Source organism: Protopterus annectens, chromosome 10.part0, assembly GCF_019279795.1.
Source record: "Protopterus annectens isolate FY-2018-M chromosome 10.part0, PAN1.0, whole genome shotgun sequence".
Lineage (NCBI taxonomy): Eukaryota > Metazoa > Chordata > Ceratodontiformes > Protopteridae > Protopterus > Protopterus annectens.
In genome coordinates, this window is record NC_056744.1 from 722,112,683 (window position 1) to 722,140,061 (window position 27,379).

Consider the following 27,379-nt stretch of genomic DNA (forward strand, 5'->3'; position numbering starts at 1 on the left):
TTAGAAGTCTTCGGTAGTAGTAATCTCTGGTTCTGACCAACCGCACTTGAACAGCTTGCTTGCTTTCGGCACCACGCGGCAAGAAAGACTGAGGAAAATGGCGTCGGCTGATGCCTTTATACCCAATTGACAGCAGCTATGACGTCGGGTGAAGTGCGACATCAGCCGAGGCCAGACCCAGACTTTGGAATAAGGGCTGCCTGAGGCAGGACAACCCATATGTTAGGAATGCAGATGCATCCTTGAAGGACATCTAGTTCTACCATTCCTTCGGACATCATGTGTTGAAGAACAGGTGGAAAGTCTGAACTTCAGGATGAGGAATGACTCTCTTGAAAGGAAGACTTTTCTTCCACTGCCATCTCTAACCTTGATGAATGATTTTAAGAACCCATTTGTCTGACACAATCTGTTACGAAAGAAAAAATGGGGATTTCGACCTTCTGGAAGCAAAAAGTGGCCAAGGTGGGAGGGGGTCACAAGGTCTCTTAAATAGCAATTCACACTTGGACTGTCCTTGGTTTTGGGAAGTATGAGACATTTTTGGACCCTCTTTCTTCTTAAATGTCTGTTTACCTGAATTATGTTGAGACTTTATTCTGTTTATTGCCAAAAATTAGATGAAGAGAAAGTAAATCCCTTGGACAATTTGGAAAAAAGATTCTGAAAAATCTTAGAGATTTCCTGTACCAGCTTGCTCCTTTCGTCCCACTTTTTAATTACTCCACAGCACAGTGGCCAAATACTAAATGTCTAAGGGTGAATTTAAAATCTCTCTCTTTTTTTTTTTTTTTTTTTACATCTGGGAGTTCAGAGAATGCAGCCAAGCAAACCTCCTTAAAACAGTAACAAAGGCTACAGATGTGGAAGAAGTATCAACAGAGTCATACACACACACACACACACACACACACACACACACACACACACACTGCATACAACGAGTAGTAATCAGTGCAATAGAAAAACCTAAGTTATTTAAAGCAGACTATTTTTCACAAGAAGAAACTAGATAGAACATTCTTCATACTTTCACAATTTGTCAGAAAAAAAACTTTAACTCATGAGCCCGATATTCAATAATTCTAAAAATCAAAGTTGCAGAGGCATACACTTTCTCCATATTCATCAATAATTTTCTTATCCTTATTAGAAAGAGTAGGATTGGAATTAACGAAGTGCTTAGCAGAAGTGAATCAGCAAAGACTATAGTTGCTGGGTCAGATTTGTAAATAGTGTACACAGTTTTAAAGGCTAGGGAACTTCCCATCCGATCTGCCTTTTTTGAGGCAGTTGGATAACTTTCAGGAAAACTGCAGGCAGTATGGCACGCATCCTCTAAAGCAGACAAGACGGGAGGAATGGGTGTAGTTTCTATAAAATCCTTCTGTAACAACTCACAATATTTTCTGAGGGATTGAGAAAACTCAGTGTTCTCCCACTGAAAATAGTGGGACATACTAGCAATAGTATCAGAAAAAGAGAAACCCTCACAGGGAGAATCAGAAAAGTACAATTTTGTACCTACCATAAATATAGATGTTCGAGTGTTCACATTGCTGCAGTCATCATACTTGGGTTATCCTGCCGTCAGGCGGTCCTGCAGTCGGACCAGAGTTCCAAAGTCTTGGTCCGGCGTCGGTTGCTGTCGCTTCTTCCCTGACGTCAGTGCGCCATTTTCTTCAGTTTTTCTTGCCCCAGATGTCAGGTGCCCCCAAGTAGGTAGGCAATACATATTGCTAATAAAACATGTAAAAGGAATAAAAGAAATACCTTCAGTTACAAGCAAATACACCACAAAGGTTGTACAGGATAGAAAAGGTATAGAAACATTCAGTTAGGTCAGAGGGGATGGAGAGAGGGTAACCTGGACTGCAGCAGTGTGAACACTCAAACATCTACATCTTTGGTAGGTACAAAACTGTACTATGTTCATCGTGTTACACTGCTGCAGTCATCACACTTGGGTTGAATCCCAAAGCTAAGGATGGGTGGTGGAACTAAACAGGGTTTGGAGAGGCTAGTAGACCCTGCAGAACTGCAGTGGCAAAGCCAGCTCTGGTTTTAGAGTATAGAGGTAAGTGATAGTGCTTGGTGAAGGTGTGCACTGAACTCCAAGTTGCAGCCTCCAAAATATCCTTGGTTGGTACCCCTCTGAGGAAGGCTGTTGATGTTGCTATAGCCCTGGTGGAATGAGGCCTAATGTTACCAGGTACAGGTTTCCCATGGTGTGTGTAGCAGAAACGGATACAATGTCCTATCCATTTTGAAATGGTCTGTTTTGAGATAGCCTTTCCTTGTGATCCTGTAGCATAGGATACAAAGAGCTGGTCAGATTTTCTGAAAGCCTTAGTTTTATCCAAGTAGTAACGTAATTGCCTGTGAATGTCCAAAGAGTGTAGGAGCCTTTCCCCTTTGTTCTGGGGGTTTGGATAAAAGGTGGGCAAATGAATGGTTTGGTTTAGGGCCACACTGGATACCACCTTTGGCATAAAGGAAGGGTTAGTACATAAAGCGACTCTGCCTTGATGAAAAATGATGAAAGGCTCTACTGCCATTAGGGCCTGTAGCTCTGAGACTCTTCGGGCTGAAGTTATTGCTAGCAGCAGGGAAGTTTTCCATGGCAGAAATTGTAGATCAGCTGTAAAAGCTGGTTCAAAGGGCAGTAGTGTAAGTTTTTCCAAAACAAAATTGAGATCCCAAGTTGGTGTTGGTGCTCTCCGTGGAGGTCTTATGTTCTTAGCCCCTCTGAGGAACTGTCTTAGTAATGGATGTGAAAATATAGGAGGATCTGTGTTGTATAGAGCTGAAATAGCTGAGGCGTGGATCTTAATAGATGATAAAGAAACTCCTTTGTGCAACATCTCAGTTAAATATGGAAGAATCTGAGGAATATTTGGGTCAATGGGATTTTGGCCTTTAGCCTCGTTCCAGGTGCAGAATCTCTTCCATTTGTCTGAATAGGCTTTCCTGGTGCTGGGCCTCCTGGCCTCCAGAATGACATCCATCACAGCTTTAGAGAGAAGTGTTGACTGGTTGTTTAAGTAATTTGCCATGCAGCCAGATTTAAAGTCTTGAACTGGCTGTGTAGAATCTGATTGTTTTGCTGAGTGAGCAGGTGAGGAATTGGAGGTAAAATCCATGGTGGGCCTTGAGCCATGTTCCTTAGTATTGGATACCAGTGCTGGCATGGCCAGTCTGCAGCAATGAGTATCATTTGTGGCCTCTCTAATCTGGCTTTCAGCAGCACCTTTGCCAGAAGAGGCAGTGGAGGAAAGGCATACACTGTCAATGTTTTCCAACTGAATGAGAGGGTGTCCACTTTCCAAGCTAGTGTGTGGTATGTCCTTGTGCAGAATTTCCGTAGTTGGTAGTTTTGGGGGGAAGCAAACAGATCTATGTCTGGGCTCCCCCATTTTTGAGTTATTGCGAATACTTGTGGATCTAGTTTCCACTCGTGAGGATCTATGATGTTTCTGCTTAGATCATCTGCCAATGTGTTTTTCTTTCCTGGCAGGAATTGTGTTTGTAGTTGAACTTGGTAGGTCAGTGCTGTGTTCCACAAGGTCATTGCTTGCCTGTATAGGGGGTAGGAATGTGTGCCCCCTTGCTTGTTTATGTACCACATCACTGTGGTGTTGTCCGTCTTTATTAGGAGTTGCCCTGGATGTAGGAGGTCCTTGAAAGCTGTTAGGGCATTTTGTACAGCTAGCATCTCTTTTTGATTGATATGTAGATGCCTTTGATTTGCAGACCATTTGCCCTGAATACATTGTCCTACCATGTGTGCTCCCCAAGCATAATCCGATGCATCTGTTGTTATAGTTTGCCTGGCTGGGGGTAAGGCAAAAGGCTGACCCTTGTTGAGGTGACATGCCTGAGCCCACCATAAAAACTCCTGTTGAAGGCAGGGAATGAGTGGAATTATTGTTTCCAAGCTGTGGCTGTGTTGAGTCCATACACTTTTCAGGTACCATTGTAATTTCCTCATATGCAGTTTTGCAAATGGTATTAGTAGTATGCAAGATGCCATGAATCCCAAGGCCTGCAGAATTTTTCTTGCAGGTAGTTGGGTCTTTGTTGCCATCATTTTGAAGTACTGAGTCAGTTGTCCTTGCTTGTCTGGCGTGAGATAAGCCATCTGGGCCATTGTATTTAAGCTGGCACCCAGGAATATTATGTCTTGTGAGGGCACTAGTTTTTACTTCTTTTCGTTTACTGTGTACCCTAGGCAACTTAATAGGTTTTTGACAAACGCCAGATGCTTTAAAAGAATGTCCTTGTTTTCTGCTTGAATACGACTGTCAACCAGGTATGGATATATTTGAATTCCTCTTTGTCTGCAGTATGCAATTACTGGTGCCAGGCATTTTGTGAAGACCCTGGGTGCAGTAGATAAGCCAAAGGGCAGTGCAGAGAATTGGTAATGGGTTGAACCTGCTAAAAATCGGAGGTATCTTGTGCAATTTTGTCTGATTGGGACATGCAGGTATGCCTTCTTGAGGTCCAACGTTACTAGCCAAGCCTTCTTGCCCAGCATGGGAAGAAGCTGCTGTAGTGTTAGCATCTTGAACTTGGGTACTTCCAGATATGTGTTTAGAATTGAGAGGTCCAGAATGGGTCTCCAGGCTTTGTCCTTTCGGGGAACTAGAAAGAGTCTTGAGTAAAATCCTTGTCCTTGCTCTTGTGTTGGGACCTTCTGAATGGCTCTCATGCCCATGAGAGCTGAAATTTGCTTTTGAGCCTCTGCCCATTGATTTGGTGGCAGATTTGGCATTCCTTTTATCCTTCGTAAAGTGTGAAAGTGGAATCTGTATCCTTGAGATACAATATTTAGGACCCATTTGTCTTTTGTGATGCTGTGCCAGTTGTCTGCAAAAAGTGCTAGTTTTCCTCCCAAGGGAGCTGCCAAGAGGGATTTGCTTGGCAGTCTGAGGGGTAAGTCATTGTGTTTGTCTTCTGAAAGTTTGAGACCTGTCTTCTCCTCCTTTTTGAGTTGTGGCACCCCATTGTCGAGGCTGGTAAGAGCCTTGTGACTGACCTCTGCCCCTTGGGCGTCTGTATTTGCCTCTCTGTGGTCTGGCAGAAGATGGAAAGGACCAGTTTTTGGTTGGCCAATTTCTGCTGAAACGAGGGGGTTGAACCTGTAAAAAATCCTTGACCGTCTGCATAGATTTTGCCTTATCCTCCATTTTCTTTAAAACCTCTTCTGCTTTTACACCAAATAAAACATCTTGCTGTAAAGGTGCATCCAATAACTTTGCTTTAACATGGTTAGGTAAAGTTTGTTCTTTTAACTAAGCATGACTACGTATGACAGACCCTGTCACTGCTACTCTACAAGAAGCTTCCAATGAATCAAATCCACATTGCAAAGTATGTTTTCCCACTTGTGCAGCTGCATGCAACAAATCTTGCATCTCCTTGTAATCAGGCTGTTCTGTATGTGTAATCATTTTTTGTTTTAATTGAGACATCAAATATTGTTGATATTTCAGCATGTGAAACTGGCAATTTAAGACCCTCATAGCTAGAGTAGCTGAGGTATATACTTTCTTTCTCCATCTGTCTAGTGCTCTAGAATCCCTTTCAGAGGGTACAGGATTTTTAGCAATAGACGCCTTAACCCCTTTGGGACCCTGGGAAATGGTTTCTGGGTCAGCAACAGGGCTTTTATATATGAATTTGTGTGAGTCAGGGACTCTGTAGTATCTGTCTGGTTTGGCTGGTGCAGGAGGTAGTGAATCTGGGTTAAGGCTAGATTCTGAATAAACATCATCCACAATGTCTAACACGGGTGGAATAGCAAGTGGTCTGTGCTGGGGTAGTAAAAGGAACTCTCGGAGCCTTTTCTTAGAATCAGAGTAATCCTGGCCTTCCCAGTGGAAATGTTCCCTCATAGTATGTAAAGTTTCCCCAAAACAGTAGTCTTCTGGGGGAGATGCTGAAGGGATAGACTCTTCTGCATCAGTCTTCATAAGGGGGAAAAGAGTATTCCTGTTCCTCAGAAGAATCTGAAGAAATTGAAACCTGGTCAAAGGAAGCGTGGTCCTCCTCCTGTCTTGGCCTTTTATCAGGAGGAGGATGGGAACCCCTGATAAGGGTAATTAAATCTTCGGCCATCTTAAGCATTTGTTACTTAGGCATGGGGCCTTGTACTGGAGACTGCTGTACAGTCTTCTTTGTTTTTAAAGGGGTTTTCAGCTTTGCATAGGATTTAATAGTGAGTGTAGTCGGTCTGAAGACACCTTCTGCAACTGAAGGCGTTTCAACTGCACCGGAATCTCCTTCAGCCATGGAGTCGGAAGGGCCTAAAGGTAAAGGTTGTGGAGGCCTAGCAATCTCCGCTTGGGAATCAGATGCTGGCTGGGGTTCTAAATCATCAGTCGTCAGGGGCTGCCTCACTGAAAACCAGAGAACCGGCGACGGGCCTAGCAGAGGCCTCGGAGTCTGGTTTGGATCTCGGCTGCCTGTCTTTATCTTTGCGTTTTTTATGCATTCCGGTCGTCGGTTGCTCCGACGGCATGGTATAATTAAATTTCCTACCAAAATAATGTTGGGCAAAATCAAACCAACGTTTAATAGTACATTTGTTAAACCTAGCACAAAACCGACAACCTGTGACGTCGTGGTCTGGGCCTAGGCAAGGAATGCAATAAGAATGAAAGTCATTATGAGGTATTTGCTTCCCACAAGAAATGCAATTGTTAACTTTTTCTGACATCGGACTGAGGCAAGAAAAGGTTCCCCAACGGGGTACTTAGCTTTATTGAAGACTTCGGTCTGAAATTCGATTTGAATATCTCAGGAGTCGGCCGACCGGCACTTGCGAACTGCTTCTGCTTCGGGCACCGCGCGTCAAAAAAGACTGAAGAAAATGGCATTGGATGCCTCTTATATACCCCTGGTGCACTGACATCAGGGAAGAAGCGACAGCAACCAACGCCGGACCAAGACTTTGGAACTCTGGCCGACTGCAGGACCGCCTGACGGCAGGATAACCCAAGTGTGATGACTGTAGCAGTGTAACACGATGAACATCTGAGTACTCTGAGTCTGATTCAGAAATCTGAGGACAAAACCCCAAATCCATCTCTACATCTTCCTGTTCAAATTCAGAATCCTGAATCTCTTCAGAAAAAAGAGGAGTCCCTCTTTCTTTTATCAGAAAATACTTTACAAGAAAGATCAGTAGCCTGAATTAAACCCCGAGTCAGTCCCAGTAGACTACTCCTCTACGAAGAATTTGAAGAGTAGATGTGTTTCTTTTTGACAGGAAAAATGGGACAACCTTGCTGCTAATAGCAGCAGCTGCTTCCTCAGGTATGGGCACAGCATTCTTACACAACTGGGAAAAATCTTTCCTGTTCCATCTCCCAGGACTGACAAGAATGTCTCTCCTCTGTCCACTAAGGGGACTCCACTCGCCCCAGAGGATATGGCTAACCACCGGACCACACCGGCTTGTAGGTAGTAAACCACAAGGATCCAGGGTAAAAGATGAGTGGTCTGCAGTACAAAAAATGGCTACAGCAGTCACCCACCTGTGGCTGAGGAAAACTGCTAGCCTGCTATGGTGGCAAAGGCTGTTTGCTTGCCTTTTTTCTTTTTGTGGCTGGAAGAAGGACCAAATATGGGACCAGTAGTCTGTTCCACGGTCAAGCTGAAAAAGTTTCCTCCTTTCCATGGAAGACGAGCAACAAATGTCAGTAAAACTTCCAGACAAAAAGTTATTTTTTGACAATAAAAATACAGTAAAAAGCACTTTAAAACACAATGGTAGCCCCACAATGGATTTCTTTTTCCACAGAAACATTTTCCATTAGTTTACATAACTTTTTTAAAAAAAGTGGTCCATTTAAAAGTACATTAAAGTCTTGAAACAGTCCATTAACAAAAAAACTCCTAGCTTTAAAATAACTTTTCTGAAGAGGAAAGTAATAAAACATTAACAAAATAAAAAAAATGGAATTTTTCCCCCTAAAGGGAACTTAACTGCCCAGCAAAAAAAAGCATAAGCTAACTGTCAATCCTTAAAAGTCAAAGAAGAGTGCATTCTTTGGCAGCAGTAAAGCTCTGAAGGGCTTTGCGCCCAGACTTGTCTTTTAGTCAGTTCAGCTTGAATTGCTTCACAATTTGGAAATGTAGAAGGTGCCCTGACGTTTTGGAGGCTGGCAGGATGTTATATTCTTGGAAGGACATAACCCACAGGTTAAGGCTACTGCAGCAGTGATCAATATGAAGATCAGGTTGCTATTGTGACTTCTGTCAGTATGATAGTCATCTAATGAATGTTTGCTAATTGCAGTAGAGCACTGATGTACAAGAACCCATTTCAAGTTCAGCCCGGGAGTACTGTCCAGTTAAGTTGTTTGTTCAGGGTTACACAGTAAGCAAACAGAAACTATGGGAATCAAACTCAGGACTACCGACATGTATAGATATATCAGCTATGGTCTTAAACCTCTCTGAAAAACTGTCAGACGAAGCACAGATGGAATTCTTGACTATGGCATAGGATACTGAAGCTGGATTAGCAGCTTCAGCATTAGTTTGAGCTGGCTTGGAAAGGATGAGCATGCTTACCCTGGAGGGAAAGAGGGCAAAATCAGAGCCATCTGATGCCACAATCCCTAAGAGGAGGGGTAGTGAGACAAAGAGTGGCCCATGGCAAGCATTCAGCTACCAAGTCGTAAACATAGTATCTTCCACTGCAGGTACACTGGAATATCCATTCACAAAAACAGGGAACTGTGGGTCTTTGATTGTACAGGTTTGTTGTCCAACATTCAGAATGGCTGCAATGGCATAGACATCAACATGGCTGCCCATATGACTTCCCCACTCCATAAGCAAATTAATATCAACACCGTAGAATAACCAAGCCAGGGGAATGAATGGGCTGGACGAAAACTGGGTTTTCAAGACTCGTGGAGATAGCAATTAGGAAAAAAGGATACAGTTACCTGTGTATGGATTGTTGAAACAGCAATCATTTCCACATTGAAAACGCCTTTATGGTTGTCGACCCATTTCATTCCAGGAAGAGGCACCTATAATGCACAACTCAAAATATTAGCATGTAGTCTTTACCAATGTTTTTATTTACCATTTTGTTTTATGGTTTGATGTTTTTCTGCATACCATTTTAGCAGTGATTTTTTTTTAAATTTCGGGGGATAGCTTTAACAAAATGTGTTGATGAAAGGAAAAAAAAGCTTCAGAAAACAGAATGTAAAACAAAAGTGTTCTGAATGTCAAATGAGCTATGAATTTTTTTTAATCTAGCAATATGGGAGAAAATGTCAGTCCCTAGTCTGTAGTACAGTTTCAGTAATGTGAAAATCTAAAAGGCTGTATAAATATAACATATGCACATCTGACACATTACTCAAGAAGTTACCTGATTACTTACTTCAGGAGAAAGGACAGAGTAAGCCTGAGGTGGTTTCTCCAGAGAAACTGGTAGACAAAACTGGCTAGTTCGAAGACGTCCATTCTGAAGTATTGGTATCCACTGAAAAGAAGCGTACTTGCAATTAACATGTTTATTTCTAGTTGCTAAACTAAATCATATGGCTTTTCAAATCTATATTTCATTTCTACGAATAAAAATCAATGATTCCAAAAATTCTTTATCCACGTTTACCCAGAAAAAAATAAAAACATCAGTGCTTCTTAAAATGGATGTATATGCTTTCAATAGTAAACTTTTATGAAAGTTATTCCCTGAAAAACAGCTTAGTGGAATACTCTGTGCATCCAGGGTACAGCAGGAAAAGAGACTTACTTAATGATAGAGTAACATATCCTTAAGCATAAGTACAATCGCAAAAGCAGTAGTATGATCCCATCAGGTACTCCTATACAATACTGTCTATGGCAGTCAAAAGTCAACATAAATCTGCTTTTTCCCATTCTCCATAAAAAGGGCACACAGTCTCCATCTGGCTGTCTGCACACTGTCATGGATTATACAAGGCCATTCAGGATTATTAAAATCTTTTCTAGACACTGCTCTGTTCTGAGGAAGCAAACTATACAACACTCATGCAACATTAGTTATCTGTCAACTGCTGTTTTCAGAACTATGCTGCAACAACTGTTCTAAGCAAAACAGATGGGTTCTAATTAAATCATGACTGACACTGAGGGAACTTCTTTGAAAAAAATACTTCACGGAAAATAGGGAAATTTGTTTTCCCCTTAACGTTTTTGTAATGAGAATCCATCAATCAACCAAACTGCACACCCAATGAGGTAACAATACACACTGAGTTAACCCTTGTCATATCATCACAGATGCAGCAGTAACCCCCAAAAAGATCTATGAATGGTACAGAGCTAAATGTATAAAGGCCTCCAGACCCATAACATGAATGATACAAGGGATGGAAGCAGACAGCCTGTGTATGAATGGATCTTACCAGGGTTCAATTTCCTAGACAGTGAGACTTATCTGTGGTACAGTTAGTTTAGGACACACGGCTGAAGTTACATTCAGTTGCAGAGAAATATAGCTGCTGCAAATTCCCTGTGGGCAAAAAAGAAGAATGTGGTGCCATGCCCACAACGTCAATAGCCAAATACACTGGGGAAATAATGCCCATGACCCACAAGGCAACATGACATGGCAGGCAGAATGGCCAGTGGGCATGTCAGTGGCATTAAAAATGCAGTGGGCAATGGACAATAAGCAGTGCCTTTAAAACTGGTGTATGTGGACCACTACCCACTTCACAGCATCTAAGAAATATTACCTAAAATTTAAACTGGAACTTAAATGTGACTGAGTAGCATGCAGGATTTCCTCCCTGCTGTAGCACACTTCTACATGCTGTAGTTACATACGCATGTACCATACACTGTGCACAACACCCATAACGTCTTCTGCCCCCATGCACTTGGTTACTAAAGCTATGGGCATGGCAGTGTGTGCTTCTCTTTGTCCACAGGGAATTTGCAACAGCCATAGTTCTCTGCAGCTGAAATGTATATTCAGCCATGTATCCCCAACAAATGTACCACAGGGAAATGTCTCGCTGCCTAGGCAAATAAACCCATCTTATTATCTGAACTGTTTTTTTTTTCTCCTTCCAAACATCTTTAATAAATTTTCACATATGACAAATGCAATCTTACACTTATATAAATGAAAAACATACAAAATAATACCACTTTAGATGGAAACAGTTTACATTACAGACACCACTGAAACAACTGTAGTTGCAAACATTATACATCACTTATAAACCTTCCAGTCATTGTCAGTTAAGCATTATATGGCTCATTCAAATCTTGCCTCTTAAACCTTGCTCCTGCTCTACAGATATTGTTCCCACAATTCCCATTTTTTCATATGTAGTTTGTTCCTTCCCTTTTCTAAAGATCCCAATTCCAGTTGTTTTATCTCTGTTACTATATTCACTACTTCTAGTAAAGTTGTTCTAGACTTTGATTTCTATTTTCAAGTACTTGCTTTTTTGGCAGCCACCATAATTAGACTCAGCAAGGTTTTACTATGTCTACACAATTACTATTCTGTAGCATAACAAAAATCTCCCCAGTCAGTCCAATCTGCTTACCCAGCATCTCAGAAAGAGTGGTCTGCAGGGAATTCCTAAAGTATGCCAGCTCATTACACTCCTAAAAAATATGTTCCCAGTTATGTCTTTCTTGCCCATCACACCTCCAACATTTGCTATCCACCTGAGGAGAAATTTTTGGAGTCTACTTGGGGTATAAAAATACCTGTGTAAACATTTCTAGGCAAAGATCCTTAATCTTCCTAGACTTTGTTGCATATTTGAGAGATACACATATATCCCCCATTGTCTCTTTGTGAATTGCTTGTCCAAGCTCTCTTCCCAATCCTTTCTAAGCTCCTCTGATTGATTCTTATAATTATCATGCAATATTTTATATGCTTTACTAATTATTCTTTTTTTAATGGCAACTCCCGTTCTAGATTCTATTAAAACTCTACCAGTGCTGGTCTTTCATTTAGGTGCCCCTCATTTCTTTCTCTTTGCCTATATTCTGATATCAATCCTTGACAGGGAAGGCAATCTCTAAGCTGCAGTCCAAATAAATTCTTAGCGTCTTCCCATTCTACTACTCTTCCCTTTCTAGTTATTTGCTCCCAATACCTTGGTTCCTTTGCCAGTTTTCTACAATAAATTCCAGCCCCCTCTTGCCTATTATCTGTATCCCTGACCACAGTCATCCCTATCGGCAAAATCTCTTTTCTCCATTCTTGTGCTGGTTTGGTTCTTAGAATACTCCCTGCTATTTTATGAATATAATACTCTGTATGATTTTGGTTGTTCTCCTTAAGAGTCTGCATCCAAAACCCCAATCTCTCCTTATTTCTTAAGCTTCCTCTCTGTGTCAGGATCATTCCTTTCCACTCTGAATTACAGTTTTCAGCTTGTGCTATGTAGAAGAGTCTTAACTGTGTTGCTCTAAAGTACTTCCTCAATTAGGTAACCCTAGTCCGCCTTGTCCTATTGGTAGAATCAGCTTATCCCACTTGATCCTTGCTGTCTTCCCTTCCCAGATAAAATCCTTCAACTCTTCTTTAATTGCTATCCACAACTTCTCCTCCGGTTGATAAAAGTATGCCTGACCTGTGTATAAGACTAAAGGGACTAAAAACATTTTAATGGCTTGTATCTTAGTATCCATATCCATATAACAAAACTTCCAGTTTCTCAATTTTTGTATTATCTTCTGTTTAGTCTCTTCCCACACATCCTTAACTGCCACCACTGAGTCACTTCTAATCCATACTCCTAAATACTTCATTTTATTATGTCCTCATAAATATGGATATTGTTGGACCAATTCATGTGTGGGTACACAATTTACTGCTACTGCCTTTGTTTTAGCATCATTAATTGTGCATCCCGAGAAGATATGAAACTGTCTTAAAATGTTCCACAACACTGAAATGTCCTTTTCTGGTTTTGTCACATATAAAATAGTATCATTTGGAATAGAGCCAGCTTTTTCTGACTACCATACCAATTACATCCTTGCATTTCTGAGTCCCTTATCCTCTTTGCCTATGTTTCCAAATATAATGCAAACAACAAAAGGGAAAGCGGATAACCCTGTCTGGTTCCTCTGCTCAAGCAGAAATTATCAGAGAGGACCTCACCCACTTTAATTTGCTCCTCTGATCCATCACATATTCTTCTAATCAACCTTATAATTGTTTCGGGGAAAGCAAATGCTTTCATTGTCCTGCTCATGAAGTCCCAGTCTACTCTGCCAAATGCTTTCTTTGCGTCAAGACCCACCAATAAAAATGGTACTTTCTTACATTTTGCTTCCCTCTGGATAATCAATGTTCTGTTAATATTGTTAAATGTTTGCCTCCCCTCCACAAAACCACAACGATCCATAGCTATCACTTTTGGTATCACTTTTGCCATTCTTTACTCATTACAGACAAACACTTTATAATCATGGTTTAGTATGGACACGGGCCTGTATGAAGCTGGATCCGATGGATCTTTACCCTCTTTAGGTATTACTATTATCACTGCCTTCTTCCAGGATGCTGGTACTTCTCCTCATCTTAAAATACTGTTAAATAAAACCTTTCAGATCTTTATCATTTTTTTCCCTCCTAACTTCCAGACTTCCACAGAATACCATCTATTCTTTGGGACTTTGCTGTAGATTGGTTACACATAGCCATTTGTATCTCATCCCTTCCTATCCTGTTAGTAATTGACCCTCATCTACCTCTAACTCTGGCATATTTAATACTTCCATAAACATTTCCATTTGTACCTTTTCTTGATTTCCATATTTCTCTGCTTCAACCAAATTTTTCTAAAATTTCCAAAATATTTCTAATACTTCTACAGGGTCTCTTATTATCTTCCTTGTTATACGCTCCCTAAGCTTGGTGACTGCCCTTTCCACTTTATGTTGCCTGAGTTGTTGTGTTAGAAGTTTTTGTTCTCTAGAATTATTATCAAAAAACAGTTGCTTAACAGCAATCTTTCTAAACTCATGACTATTACTGAGGTAATCCCTTATTCACTGTTTAACATTTTGAGTTGCTCCTTTTCTTGTTCTGAGAGATTCCTCCTCTTTTACAATACTTTAACATTTGTCAATCTCTCTAAATAATTCTTGCTACTGTTTAACCATATTTCCCTTTCTTTTATCTCCAACCTACTTTTAATCTCCACTTTAATTTTATCCCACTCCTTAGCTATGTTTTCAGAAAATAATTCTAGCTTCTCTAGTAGCTCCTGAATTAATTCCAGAACCCATTCCTTAAATTCCTCTCTTTTTAACCAATAGGTGGGAAAGCGCCAGTGTCTTCATTTTCATTTCATTACCTTGCATTTTTATTTTAGTTACTATAGGTGCATGACCTGAGATAGTTATTGGGTGTGTTTCAAGACCTTCAATTAAATGCATGTGTTCCTTTGAGATATAAAATCTATGTAGCCTAGCCCAGTTTTTTTATATTTCGGTGAGTAACATATAAATTCACTCTGAACTTCTAGTACTGAATTCGCATCTTTCATGCCAAACGTTTTCATAAATTTCTTCAAAAATCTACCCTCCCTTGTTATATTTTCCCTTCTAGGCCCCCAGACATATCTTCACTGTTGGAGAGAAAATTCCAGTCTCCACCTACAAGCAATATTCCTTGCTGAAAGCTGATTACTTCTCCCAGAATTTTATACTGTTCAGCAGGTTGATCTTTTTTACAGTTGTTTCTTGTCATATCCATTTGCGCCTATGTCACATCTTACATAACTTGTTTTTTTTTTTGAATGCCCTCAAATAGAACAACCAACCCCCCAAAAAAACCCTCCTAAAACCTATGCACAAAACTATGTGCATCTTCAAATATTGAAGTTTTTGTTTCCTAATGAGAACATATGTTTAAAGTTGATAGCTACACAGACAGGCTAAAGTTAACCACAAAGAAAGATTAGTCATGCTAAGACGTATGCATGGTACAGCCTTTGCGATTAGTAAGCACTATTGGATTTTGTCTATCTTTATAACTCTCCCAGTTGAGAAAACAATTGAATGCTTTCAGTAAACACTTTCTCCACGCCATTTCTCTTTATCAAATTGTCTTTTAGTGACATGCAAACTAGACACAAAACTGCTAAGGGTACCCTGTTTATCAGAAAAAAAGCCTTACGATATTCAATATTCTTTTTCTTTTACATGCTTTGTAATAAACTTGTTACTGGATAACACAGGGTTTTTACCCAGTCATTTCCCAATGCAAGCATAGGAAAAAGCATACTGATTTTTTTTGTCATACTCTCTTAACCAGACCCTTCCATTCTCTCCCCATCTCTTTCCCTCCTCGTTTTTTTTTCATTGCAGTGCCTACATTTCTGAAAACTGTACAAAGGAATATAGAGGAGGGTGAACAAGAAAAAAAAAAGCACCTGTTTATATTAGTATTCCCATTGCATTTAAAAACTGAGAGAACTTTACTTCAGGTCTAACTGATTTTGTATTATTTTAAAAGCTCTCACACCTGGGAAAACCCCTGATTGTTTTTAACATTATGTCCTAGTCAATTTCTCTGTTCTTTTTTCTTCTTTTCCCTCGGCCAGTCCCCTTCCACAAGACTGTCTTCCAGTTTATCTTTACCAGACTGTCTCCATGGAGGCATGAAGACCAGCTGCAGAAATGCTACTTAGTATACATATTTGCAAGTACTAGGAAAAAAGCTTATAATATTCAATATTCTTTTTCATTTACTTGCTCTCTGTCATAAAACAAAGGTCCTTAAGTCACTCCCCATGCAAGAATGAAAAAAACACATTAACTTGAACTCTGTTATGCCCCCTTAACCAAGTTCCCTTTTTTATCATTACATTGCCTACGTTTCTCAAAACTGCACAAGAGAAGAGGGGAGAAAAATAAAAACACCTGTTTACAATCCACATTACACGCAAAAATAGCATGCAAAGAAAACCATGCAACACAGATACAATACTATTAAAAAAGGAAGTGTTTTCTTTACTTACAGTTATAGCATTCTCCCCTCTCTTCTCCTCCCGAAAGCATTTTCTGAACATTAATGACACGAAGCAGGGCATATACTTTAGTCCCCCACTCAGCAAACAAATTTTAAAGAAGTCCAATATTTCCAGACTTTCTTGTGCTGTCATATTTCACAAATATAATTACTGTATTAGAATCCATTAAGTTAATGATTTTATTACTGTTCTTCTCCATCACCCAAATCCTGCCTCTGGCTTCATTTTCAACGTACTCCTGATCCTTCTAGTCAACTCTTGTGCTCCCTTCCTTCTCTCCAACATTTTCCATTGAAATACTGGAAAAGGTTTCACAGGTGCAGTCTCTCTCTCTGGTCTTTATTACCAGAGGAACAAGAAGCCGAATCTCCTCATGTTTCACAGCTCAGAACAAGAAGCCGCATCTCCTCCTGTTTCACAGCTCAATTTTTGTTGGACAAACTTCTGCATTTCCTTATCATCCACTTCATCAAAAAATGATTTTGTCCCTCCAGGCAAGAATACTTTGAAAACAGCTGGATACAGCAGTTTAAACCTCACACCTGTGTTTAGACATTCTTTGAAAAGAATGAATTTACTTCTTTTGCCTGGTGTACAATGAGCAATTATTCTCCACAAACACTCTGCTTTAACCTACTTTTAGCATTTTATCCTTCTGCCACAGTTTTGATAAAATCAACTCTTTCTACTGGTAGTATTGCATCTTTACTATTAAAGGTCAAGGTTGCTTCCTTATAGTTAGATTTGGAGCATATACACAATGTGCCCGTTCAACTGAAGTCCTGCTGTGAAATACCAGTCCAGTTGCTTATTTGTGCTTATATAAATTTAATGCAGTCTGTTCCTTCCAGCTTGTCTGGTACAGCTGAAAATCTCAAGTTTTCCCTACATGCTCTGTCCTCTAATTCTATTTTTTTTAAACATCTCTTCCTGAGCAGTCTAATATTCAGCCAGCCTTTTCTTCATTTCGACCTCTAATTTTTGCAGCTTTGTCATTTCATCTGAATATATGTTTAAAGCATCTTCCATTTGTTCCAAACTTTTGTTGTTTGTGTTAATATACTCTATCAGTGTTTTGTTTATTTTAACCAGGTCTGTATGCAGTTGTCTTGTACCATTCTGTAGGTTACTGGAAGTCATGTCTGAAGGTTGCATTACTTTTTGCTAAACAGCTGCTGAACTCCCCCTAGTCAGTGTTTCTTCCTCACTTTTTGTAGCTGACATTTTCCAGGCCTTCTGCATTTCTTTATTCCTGGCATCCAGGCAGTGTACTTACTAGCCATTTACTGAAATTCACCCATAAACACAAGTCTACTGGCCTTCTCTGCAGAGTTTCTGTTTTCACACTGGGAGAGCTAGAAACAAGCTGTTACTTAGTGTGCAGCCATCTTGGAACTCTCTTATTATCTGAACTGTTATGATGAGTATACTCAATGTTCACCATAAGGATCGATGCTGCATGACTTCCGAATATGGCTGGAAGAATAACAAGCAGTATGCCCTCACCTCCACGAAATGGGTAAATCATCTATAATATTACTTTCAGGACACCTTACATAAATCCTCCTTTATCTGTTGACTGGGCAATCCGCACCTTAGATATTCTGAAACATTTCTGAGGGATGCAGTGCTTGCTGCAGGGTTGGTTAAGTGAACCTTAACTTCCCTTCTTACACAGCCTTACATTTGCCAAGGCAGAAAACTATTAATCAACTACCTGTAAAACATCAGTTTAGCGAGTAGTCAACCCTGTCCTTTCAAGTAATAAATCGGAGTTACCCATATCTATTCATTGATTCATTCATCTTTGTTCTCAAGACTTTTTTTTGTTGTTGTTGCGTCTTTCGGCTTTTCCCGGTTAGGGGTCGCCACAGCGGAACTCCGGTCCGCTAATGATTGGCAGTAGATTTTTACGTGCCCAGTTGCCAGCCCTGACGCACAACCTTCAATGAAGGTACGCCCATTCACGCATGTCTCCACGCATAAGATGCTCTAGCTGAGAATCGAACCGGACAGCGTCTTAACTGTGAGGCGACAATGCTACCGCAGCACCACCACCGCAGTATCTCCTCCTTAAGACTGGTAACTGGAATAAACTGGTCCAAAGACATTTCAGAGACTTCCTTAGTCACAAAGGAAGAAATTTTGTTTATAAACATCATGCCCTCATATCAAATTATGTAGGGTTCCTTACATATAAAGGCCTGCACAGGCCCACATTGCACAAAGAAATGAGTATACATTCAACTGTAAAACAGAAAACAAACCATTGCAACAACTTTTTTCCTTCTTACACATTATACAAATACGACCTTTGTCTGAGTATTCAATTTGCCATTACAGAGATTGCTCAAATCTTGCCATCCCCGAAATATCAACAATCCTGAATGTTAGTCTGCATGTAAAGCTCCCACACAGCCATCCATTTTCTAAAGACCCCCCTCCATTTCACCTTCTTTACAACATTCAACAATTCTGATACAGTTTGTTTTGTTTTCAATTTCCTCTTCATAGTAATTGCTTTTTTGGTTGTCAACAGCATTAAACTTAGTAGGGCCATACTGAATCTAGGGAATTCACTTTCTATATCCCAGCTCAAAAGAATCATTTCCTTAGTTAACATAATTTGCTCCCACAAGATTTCTAGCAAAGTACCCTGTATGGGGTTTCTAAAATCTATCGGCTCGTTACATTCTTAAAACACATGTTCCCTGGTATCCTTCTCTTTTCCAACACACCTCCAGCAACTGCTACGTACCCAGGGAAAAATTCTCTGGGCCTACTTGTGGTACAAAAATAACTTAATATACTTCTGTACAAACATCCTGAATCTTCTAAAGTCTTTTTGCATACATGGACGTCATATAAACATTCTCCCACTGTTTCTTTACATACTGCCTTTCCATTATCATTTCCCAGTCCTTTCTAACCTTTATGGATTGATTCCTATAGTTATCATACATTATTTTATATGCCCTACTAATTATCGCCTCACAGTAAGACGCTGTCCAGTTTGATTCTCAGCGAAAACGTCTTCTGCGTGGAGACATGCATAAATGGGCGTACCTTCATTGAAGCTTGTGCGTCAGGGCTGGTAACTCGGCACGTAAAAATCAACTACCAATCATTAGCGGACCGGAGTTCCGCTGTGGCAACCCCTAACTGGGAAAAGCCGAAAGACACAACAACAACTAATTATCCCTTTTCTACACGGGCTTCATTTCTAGACTCAGCCATAAACTCAACCTCAGCTGTTCTTCCATTTAATATTATCCATCTTGATATGATACTCATCAATCCTCAGTAGGGACGGCAACCTGCAACTTGCAGTTTGAACTTCTGCTAGACGCTACCCTACTCAATGACTTCTCTCCCTAGTTATTTGCTCTCAATACCTTGACTTCTTAGCTAATTTTCACTAATAAAGTCCAGCTCCCTCATACTTATATTCTGTGTCCATACTTAAGTCATCCATATTGGTAAAACCTCTTTTCTCTATTCCCAAGTTGGCTTAGTTCTCAAAGTATTTTTTGCTACTTTGTACATACGATATTCTGCATGGTTGTTACTCTTCTACTTTAGTGCTTGCATCGAAAATTCTAGTGTCCGTCTATTTTGTGAAGTCACCCATATTTCAAAATAATTTCTTTCCATTTTGATTAATAACATTCTGCTTGTGCTATGTATATGATCCTTAACTGTGTAGCTGCCAAAAATCTCTTCAATTCTCTGGTAATCCTAAACTACCTTTCTCTGTGGAGAAAAAACATGCCTGACCTGTACATAATACTAAAGGGACTAAATGCTTTCACTGCTTGCATCTTACTACCCATATCCATTGTCAAGACCTTTTAGCTTCTGATTTTTTTTTATCATCTATCTAGCCACTTTTCACATATCCTTAGCTGCCACAACGGAATCCTTTTAGCATCTTTATTAAATTATCTTAAAAGACATAGACAAATACACAAGAATAGAAAAGAAAACAAACCATATTAACATTTTTTCATTTACACATATTATACAGCACATTTTCTTTATTACTATCATCAGTCTAGCTTTACATAAACTACTTAATTCCTGTCTTCCCTTAAACTTCACTCCTCCTGAACATTACTCTGTATGTACTATTCCTATAATTTCCAAATTATTTCTTTGTAATTTACTTTTCTTTAATAAAGATGCTTCTTCCAGTTCTTTTATCTCACAGTATTCAATATGTCATATACAACTGGTTTAGATTGTTTTCCATTTTCTAGTAATTGTTTTTTTTTTAAGCCAATTTTTTTTGGCAGATAGGTTCAGTGCTAACTTTACCTCCCTCTCACCCCCTAAAGAGCCCATCTCTATACCGGAAGAATGCAAAGTTTCTGTAATCACGGCTGCACAGGTAAAAACCACACTCTCCAAAGCCAAGAACACAGCATCCATGGGACCAGACAACATCCCAGGCTGCATTTTACACAAACTACAGAAAGAACTGGCACCCCACCTAAGTAACATGTTCAATCACAGCCACACCTCAGGCTTTGTGCCTGCTGAATGGCACACAGCGACGGTTATCCCACTCCACAAGGAGGGAGCCACCACTGACCCTGGGAACTACCACCCCATTAGCCTGACGAGCCTGGTCTGCAAGGCCATGGAACGTATCATCATGGAACTTATAAACAAAGACATTGGTAATCTCCAAACTCTGGACCCCACCCAGTTCGGGTTTGTAAAAGGCAGAGCATGTCTCCTAAACCTGATAGACTTCTTTGACGCAGTCACCAAAGCCGTAGACAAGGGTAAGGTGGTTCACACGGCCTATCTAGATCTTGCCAAGGCTTTCGACATCATGCCCCACTCTGGAATTATAGATAAACTCACTAAACTAGGTATAAATCCCTATGTCACAAGATGGGTTGCCAACTGGCTCACTGACAGAACCTACACTGTGAAAGTAGCAGACTCCAAATCCGACTTCAGACCAGTGACAAGTTGAGTAACACAGGGTTCAGTCCTGGGTCCTCTGCTGTTTGGTATCTACTTCTCTGAAGTACAGGCTAACACAGAAGGTCTTTGGATAACAAAGTTTGCAGATGACTGCAAACTAGGAGCCATAATCGAAACTCCTAACGATGTGGTCAAAAGGGCCTCACTGAGACAGATGCCTGGTGTCAAAGCCATAGCCTCAAGCTCAGTGCCAAAAAGTGCACTGTCATCCCCTTTGGTAAAAACTCTGTACCCATGAACTACAACATAGGCGGTAGTATACTTAACACAAAGTGTGATAAGAGACCTTGGGACACAGGTCGACAGTAGTCTCTCCTTTGATAATCACATTGCCACAGTAGTCAGGAAATCCTTCTACGTGGCACACCTCATCACAAAAGGTTTCTCATCCAGAAAAAAAGAGGTCATTGTTCCCCTCTATTCATTAGACCCATTATAGAGTACAACGCCCCTTTTGGTATGTACCTCACAAGACATCTACAACAACTGGAAAGGCCGCAAAAATACCTCACAAAGAGGATTACCGGCCTCAAACAGATGCCCTACGCAGACCGTCTCAAAAAACTCCAGCTTTACTCCGTTGCATATCGCCTACTCAGAGGTGATCTCTGCCTAACATACAAAGCTATGTCAAACCAAGAGCTGTTGGACATGCTCCACTTAAAGAAATCCCAATCCTTCCGAGCTACAAGCTGTAGGGACCTAAACCTTGTCACCACAACAAACAGAACATACAGGAGGGATAGATTCCTGTCGCAGAGACTTCCCATACTCTGGAATAAACTACCTATCTATATCAAACAAAGCTCCTCATTAGCACTCTTCAAGAAAAATCTTGATGATTGGAAAGGAAATAGGAAATTCACCCCAGGGATCACCTCTGTGGCTCTGCTCGACAGTGGCACAGGAAAATAATTTTCTTGGGTGGCAAAAGCCAGGGTATCTTTTTGGCTGGGCTTGTATAGGCCCCAGGGCCGATAGCCTAATACCTACCTATGAACCAATAGAATTAAACTTGAGGCCTTACCATGTCTAGGTAATTCAGACCCTGTGTTCAAGCTCAAAAGAATCATTTCCTTAGTTACACACATTTGTTCATCCAATATTTGTAACAGAATATTCTGTAGGGAATTTTTACAATCTACCAACTCATTACACTCCCAAAACATACATTCTCAGTTTCAGTTACCTATTTCTTTCCCATCACACATCCAACATTTGCTATCCACCTGAGGAAAAATTATTTGAAGTCTGCTTAAGATATAAAAACTACCTATGCAAATACTTCCAAGCAAAAATCCTAAACCTTCTGGACTTTGTTGCATGCTTGGGAGCCACACATAGGTTATCTCACAAACTGCTTTTCCAGTCTCGCTTCCCAATCCTTTCTAACCTCCTCAAAACTAATTCTTATTAGTGTGCAATATATGCTCTACTAATTTTTCCTTTCTTAACAGTAGCTTCTGTTCTACATTCAGCTACAAACTTTACCAGAGACAGTTTTTCACTTGGGATTCTCCACCCCTTTTCCTTTGCCTACACTCTAATAATCAGTCTCTGGTAGGGAAAGCAGTTATACAGTCTGTAGTCCAAACATCTCTTTGGCCTCACTCCACTCTATTACTATTACCTTTCCTTTCTATTTACTTCCTCTCAATACCTTAGGTCCTTTTGCCAGTTTTCTCCATTAAATTCCAGCTCCCTCTTTCCTATTTTCTGTACCCTGACTTGCAGTCATCCCCTATTGACAAAATCTCCTTTCTCCATTCTCATGTTGGCTAAATTCTTATAATACTGTCAGCTATTTTATAAATATAATGCTTTCAAAATCTCACTATCTCCTTATTTCTCAAACTTCCTTCCTGCTTCACCATCATTCCTTTTCAGTTTGAATTATATCCTTCTCACTGTGTTACGGATATCAACCTTAATGCTGCAGGTCTAAAATATCCCATAAAATCAGGTAATTCTAAGCCACCATGATCTACTGGAAGGATCAGTTTATCTCACTTAGCACTTGCCCTCGTCCTCTCTACAATAAATTCCTTCAACTCTTAATTTATTACTATCCACAACTTCTCCTCTAGTTAATAAAAACATGCCTAACCTGCACAGGAAACTAAAAGGGACAAATATTTTAATTTCTTGCATCTTACCATCATACTCAAACAAGTGCTTCCAGTTTCTGAGTTTTTGTATTATACTTTGTTTAGTCTCGTCCCACATATCCTTATTGCCATAAAAGAAGCAGTTTTAATCGGGTCTATATTATATCCTCAAACGCTTAAAAAAGCGAACGCTGATTAATCGAAACTATTTTCGCGAAACTGAAAAATATCGAAGCAGCAGAAACTCAATTTTTTTCCTAGGGAAAGAATTCGGTTGTCCGTTTCTGTTGCTTCAGTATTTTCAGTGTTATGGTGGAAAGTTACCGGTCGGATTCAGGTAAGTGTGCGATTGTGTGGATGTGAGTGTTAGGGTGATTTAGGTGAGTTAGGTTTAGGGCTCGGGTTAGGTGTGTGTGCGATTGAGTGGACATGAGGGTTACGGCGGATTTAAGTGAGTTAGGGTTAGGGAGCGAGTGAGGTGAGTGCGCGATAGTGACGGACCTTAGGGTTAGGGTTTGGTTAAGGTAAGTGGGTAGTTAGTGGTGTGTGCATAGTTTAGTGTAGGGTTAGGTATCAGATTTTAGGTGTATGTGTGTGGATTTCTGTTTGCTTGGTGTGCTTGTGTTGTGTGTATGTGTTTTGGATCAGCGATTTTTTCCCTGGGGAAAAAAATCGCTGATCTGACAGTTCGAGATTGCAAGCTTTCGCTTAAATTAGGTCGATCAATCAGCGTTCGCTTTTTTAAGCATTCGATGATATAATATAGACCCTTTTAATCCATACTCCTAAATACTTCATCTTATTGTATCCCCATAAATGTGGGTATTTCTGAACCAATTCATATGCATACAAAAATTTAGAGCTATAACATTTGTTTTATCGTCATTAATTATATATCCTGAAAAGACTTTAAATTGTCTCAAAATGCTCCACAACACTGAGATGTCCTTTTCTAGATTTATCAATTAATACCATCATAAAAAATAAAAATAAATAAAATAATACCATCAGTTAATACAGCCAGCTGTTTTGATTAGTGAAGAGATTAGAATGATATTTCCCTTATTCTGCAATACTTTAACCTGTCACCCTCTCTAAATAAAAATTGCTTCTTAACTATATTACTTTCACTTTTATTTAACTATAATACTGTCTCTTTTATTTCTACCCTATTTTTAAACTCCATTTTATCCACCGCACTTGAAATCACTTTTAAAGAAATTTTTACCTTCCCTAGTAACAGTTTCCACTACCATTTCTTAAATTCCTCTCTTTTTTAAGACATACTAGTGTCTCATTTTACTTCACTACCCTACAGGTGTATCTTAGTTTTTATCAAAGCATGATCTGATATAGTTACTGGATGGGTGTCGAAGCTTTCAACTAAATGCCATGTGCCTCTGAAATCCAATTTCTACCCAGTCTAGCTCAGTTAATGAACCTTGGAGAGTAATACGTCTTCCATATCAAAATATTTTTGGGTCTATGTTATATGAACAAAAGTTCATATAAGCGAACGCTCTAATGAACGAAACTCCCGGACATGGAGGTTCGTGTTGTGGGATGGCAGTACAGTGAAGATTGGAGTTTTTGCCCTGTCCTCACTGTGGTGTGATCTCGGAGTTGGAATATATATTTGGGGGGGGGGTTGGCGCAGCCCTCCCACAATATTGTTTTCGATGCCCGTCATTTTCGCTCATTAAGCGTTCGCTTATATGAACTTTCTTTCATATAATATAGACCCATATTTTCATAAACGTCTTCAGAAATTTACCCTCTTTTGATATATTTTCTCCTTTATGTCCACCCCGATAAATCCTCAATATTGCAAATCAAGTTCCAGCCCCTAACTGTAAGTAATATTTCCTGCTGACAGCTTATTATTGCTCCCAAAAGTTTCTTAAGATCCATAATGGGAGCTTTTGGTGAAATATAAATACAAGCCTGCATACTCTTCCTCCCTTGCCAATAGGCCCACAAATTAAATTTTTTTTTTGCTCTATCACAACGTTTTTGCCTTTTAGTGTCCTTTTAAATATTAAAAACAAAGTGGGGTATATAATTTGCAGTTCAGCCACAATTCATTCAAGCCTATAGCTCCTTTTTTTGTATACTTCCAGTTCACATCCATAGCTCCTTATGGCATCCAGAACTTTTTTGGGTCTGGCTTAATTTACTAAGTGACTTACCAAATAATAATAATAATAATGATAGGCAATGTTAGAAAGTGCAGGTATTTATTAACAAAATGACATCATAATTAATAATCTAGCGTGTCCCATATTAGAGAAATTAATCAACATTCATCGCTTATTAATCATTTTCATAACTGAGAGTTCTACGTGTTGTTGAGGGGCATGGTGTGATATGCCATGGTGGAAGACAGGAAAATTCAATGTCAATTTCCACTATCTCACTTCTTCTTTCGGCTTTTCCCAGTTAGGGGTCGCCACAGCGGATCACCTGTCCGCAAATGATTGGCAGTGGATTTTACGGTGTTGAGTTTCCAGCCCGGCGCCCAACCTTCCACAGAAAGCACACACATGCCTAGGACTAATTTAGAGTGTTCAATCCACCTACAGCATGTCTTTGGGATATGGGAGGAAACCGGAGCACCCGGAGGAAACCCACGTGACCACAGGGAGGACATGCAGACTCCGCACAGAAGGCACCCCAGCCGTGGATCGAACCGAAGAACCTCTTGCTGTGAGGCGACAACGCTAACCGCTGCACCACTGCGGCCGCCCTACTATACCAGCTATATTGCTAGTTGTTCATTAATAATTATAAAATAATTATTTCCGTATGTACTTAATACTTAAAAAAAAAGTGAGCTATAAATTGTTGCATGACATCAAGTGAAACCTTGGATATTGATGAAAAAGAAATTCTTTCAAATTTGTACTGTGGGAGTTACAAATATTTTTTTAAACATCTTTATTAAATTATCAGTTATGACAGAGGCAATCAAATTTATATAAATGAAAACAAACCATATTGCCATAATCCCAGCTACAAGCAGTTTACATTACAAACCATACTGACATAATCCCAGTTGCAAACCTTATTTTTAATTTATTTTATTTTACATTCATTTACCGGGAAAGTCCGACTGGAATGAGGTCCATTTACAGCAGAGGCCAGGGGAGAAAAGCTCCACATCAAACAATATCTACAGTGGTAAATGTACAATCAAAAAAGATACATCATACAATGGTTTGTTCCAAGCAAGCTTAATTTATACATAGTAGACTCTGGATGGCAGTATTTGGGAGAAAAGACTCACATTAACTGATTCAATCAAAAAACACATCACACAAGATGTAATAATTTACACATAGTAGGCCCTGTATGGGAGTATTTGAGTACTGTATAATACAGAGAGTAAGCAGTGAGGAGAGGAAGGTAAGCAAGAATTGGAGGAAAGCATTTATGTGATGCAAGGACAGAGCCAGAATTGCAAGAGGTGTGACTTAAGTAACTTTTTGAACAGTGAGATAGATGGTGCTGAAGAGATATTTTGGGGGAGGTTATTCCATTTCCTAGCGATGGTATGTGAGAAAAGAGTTTTCCCTGCAGTACTGTTGGCTTTGGATATACACAGCAGAGTTTTGTTGGATGAGCGTAGAGGACAGTTTGCTGAATATTGGTTTAGTAGTTGGTTCAGGGCTGGAGTTTTGTGTGGGGATTCTTTAGTATGTTGAAGGTGAGCACTAGTTGGTGGTAACCAATTAATTGAGGGAGTTCTAACCACTGTAGCTCCTTTAGGGCAAGACAGTGATGGCTTCTAAAAGTGGAGTTATTGGTGAATTTTGCAATTTTATTGTAACATGATTCTAGTTTGTTTAGGTCTGTTTTCCTGATGTGGGATAGGATTGGTGATGCATACATAAGGGTAGACAAAAGGTGGGTTTGGGCTAGGGTGATTCGTGCTTGGTCTGATAGGAACTGTTAGTGTTTGCATAAAGTTCCTAATTTTTATGTACCTTTTTAATGGTTTGAGAGATATGGACATCAAAGTTAAGATCCTTATCTATTTCAACACCGAGGAGCTTAGTATGGGGGGGAGGAGAGATTGTGGTGCAGTTTTTGGAGGTGATAGTGAAGGAAGGAGATGTGGTTCTGGATTTGTTGGGGGTGAAAAGAAGTAATTTGGTCTTGTTGGGGTTTAGAATCAGTTGGATATCAGTAATCCATTTTTCCACGGAGCAGAAGGATTCTTGGGTAAGT

At 39.9% G+C, this 27,379-nt stretch overlaps 1 protein-coding gene across 1 annotated transcript in view; it reads right to left on the minus strand.

The window, feature by feature from the left end:
* Positions 1–27,379, minus strand: part of DOCK7 (dedicator of cytokinesis 7) — a 3,076,229-nt gene that overhangs the window by 1,471,933 nt on the left and 1,576,917 nt on the right. Inside the window, exons 18-19 of the mRNA XM_044085545.1 lie at positions 9,416–9,517; positions 8,967–9,053 (exon numbers count right to left, since the gene is read on the minus strand). Of these exons, the coding sequence (XP_043941480.1) occupies positions 8,967–9,053; positions 9,416–9,517 (189 nt within the window). The remainder of the gene's footprint in view (positions 1–8,966; positions 9,054–9,415; positions 9,518–27,379) is intronic.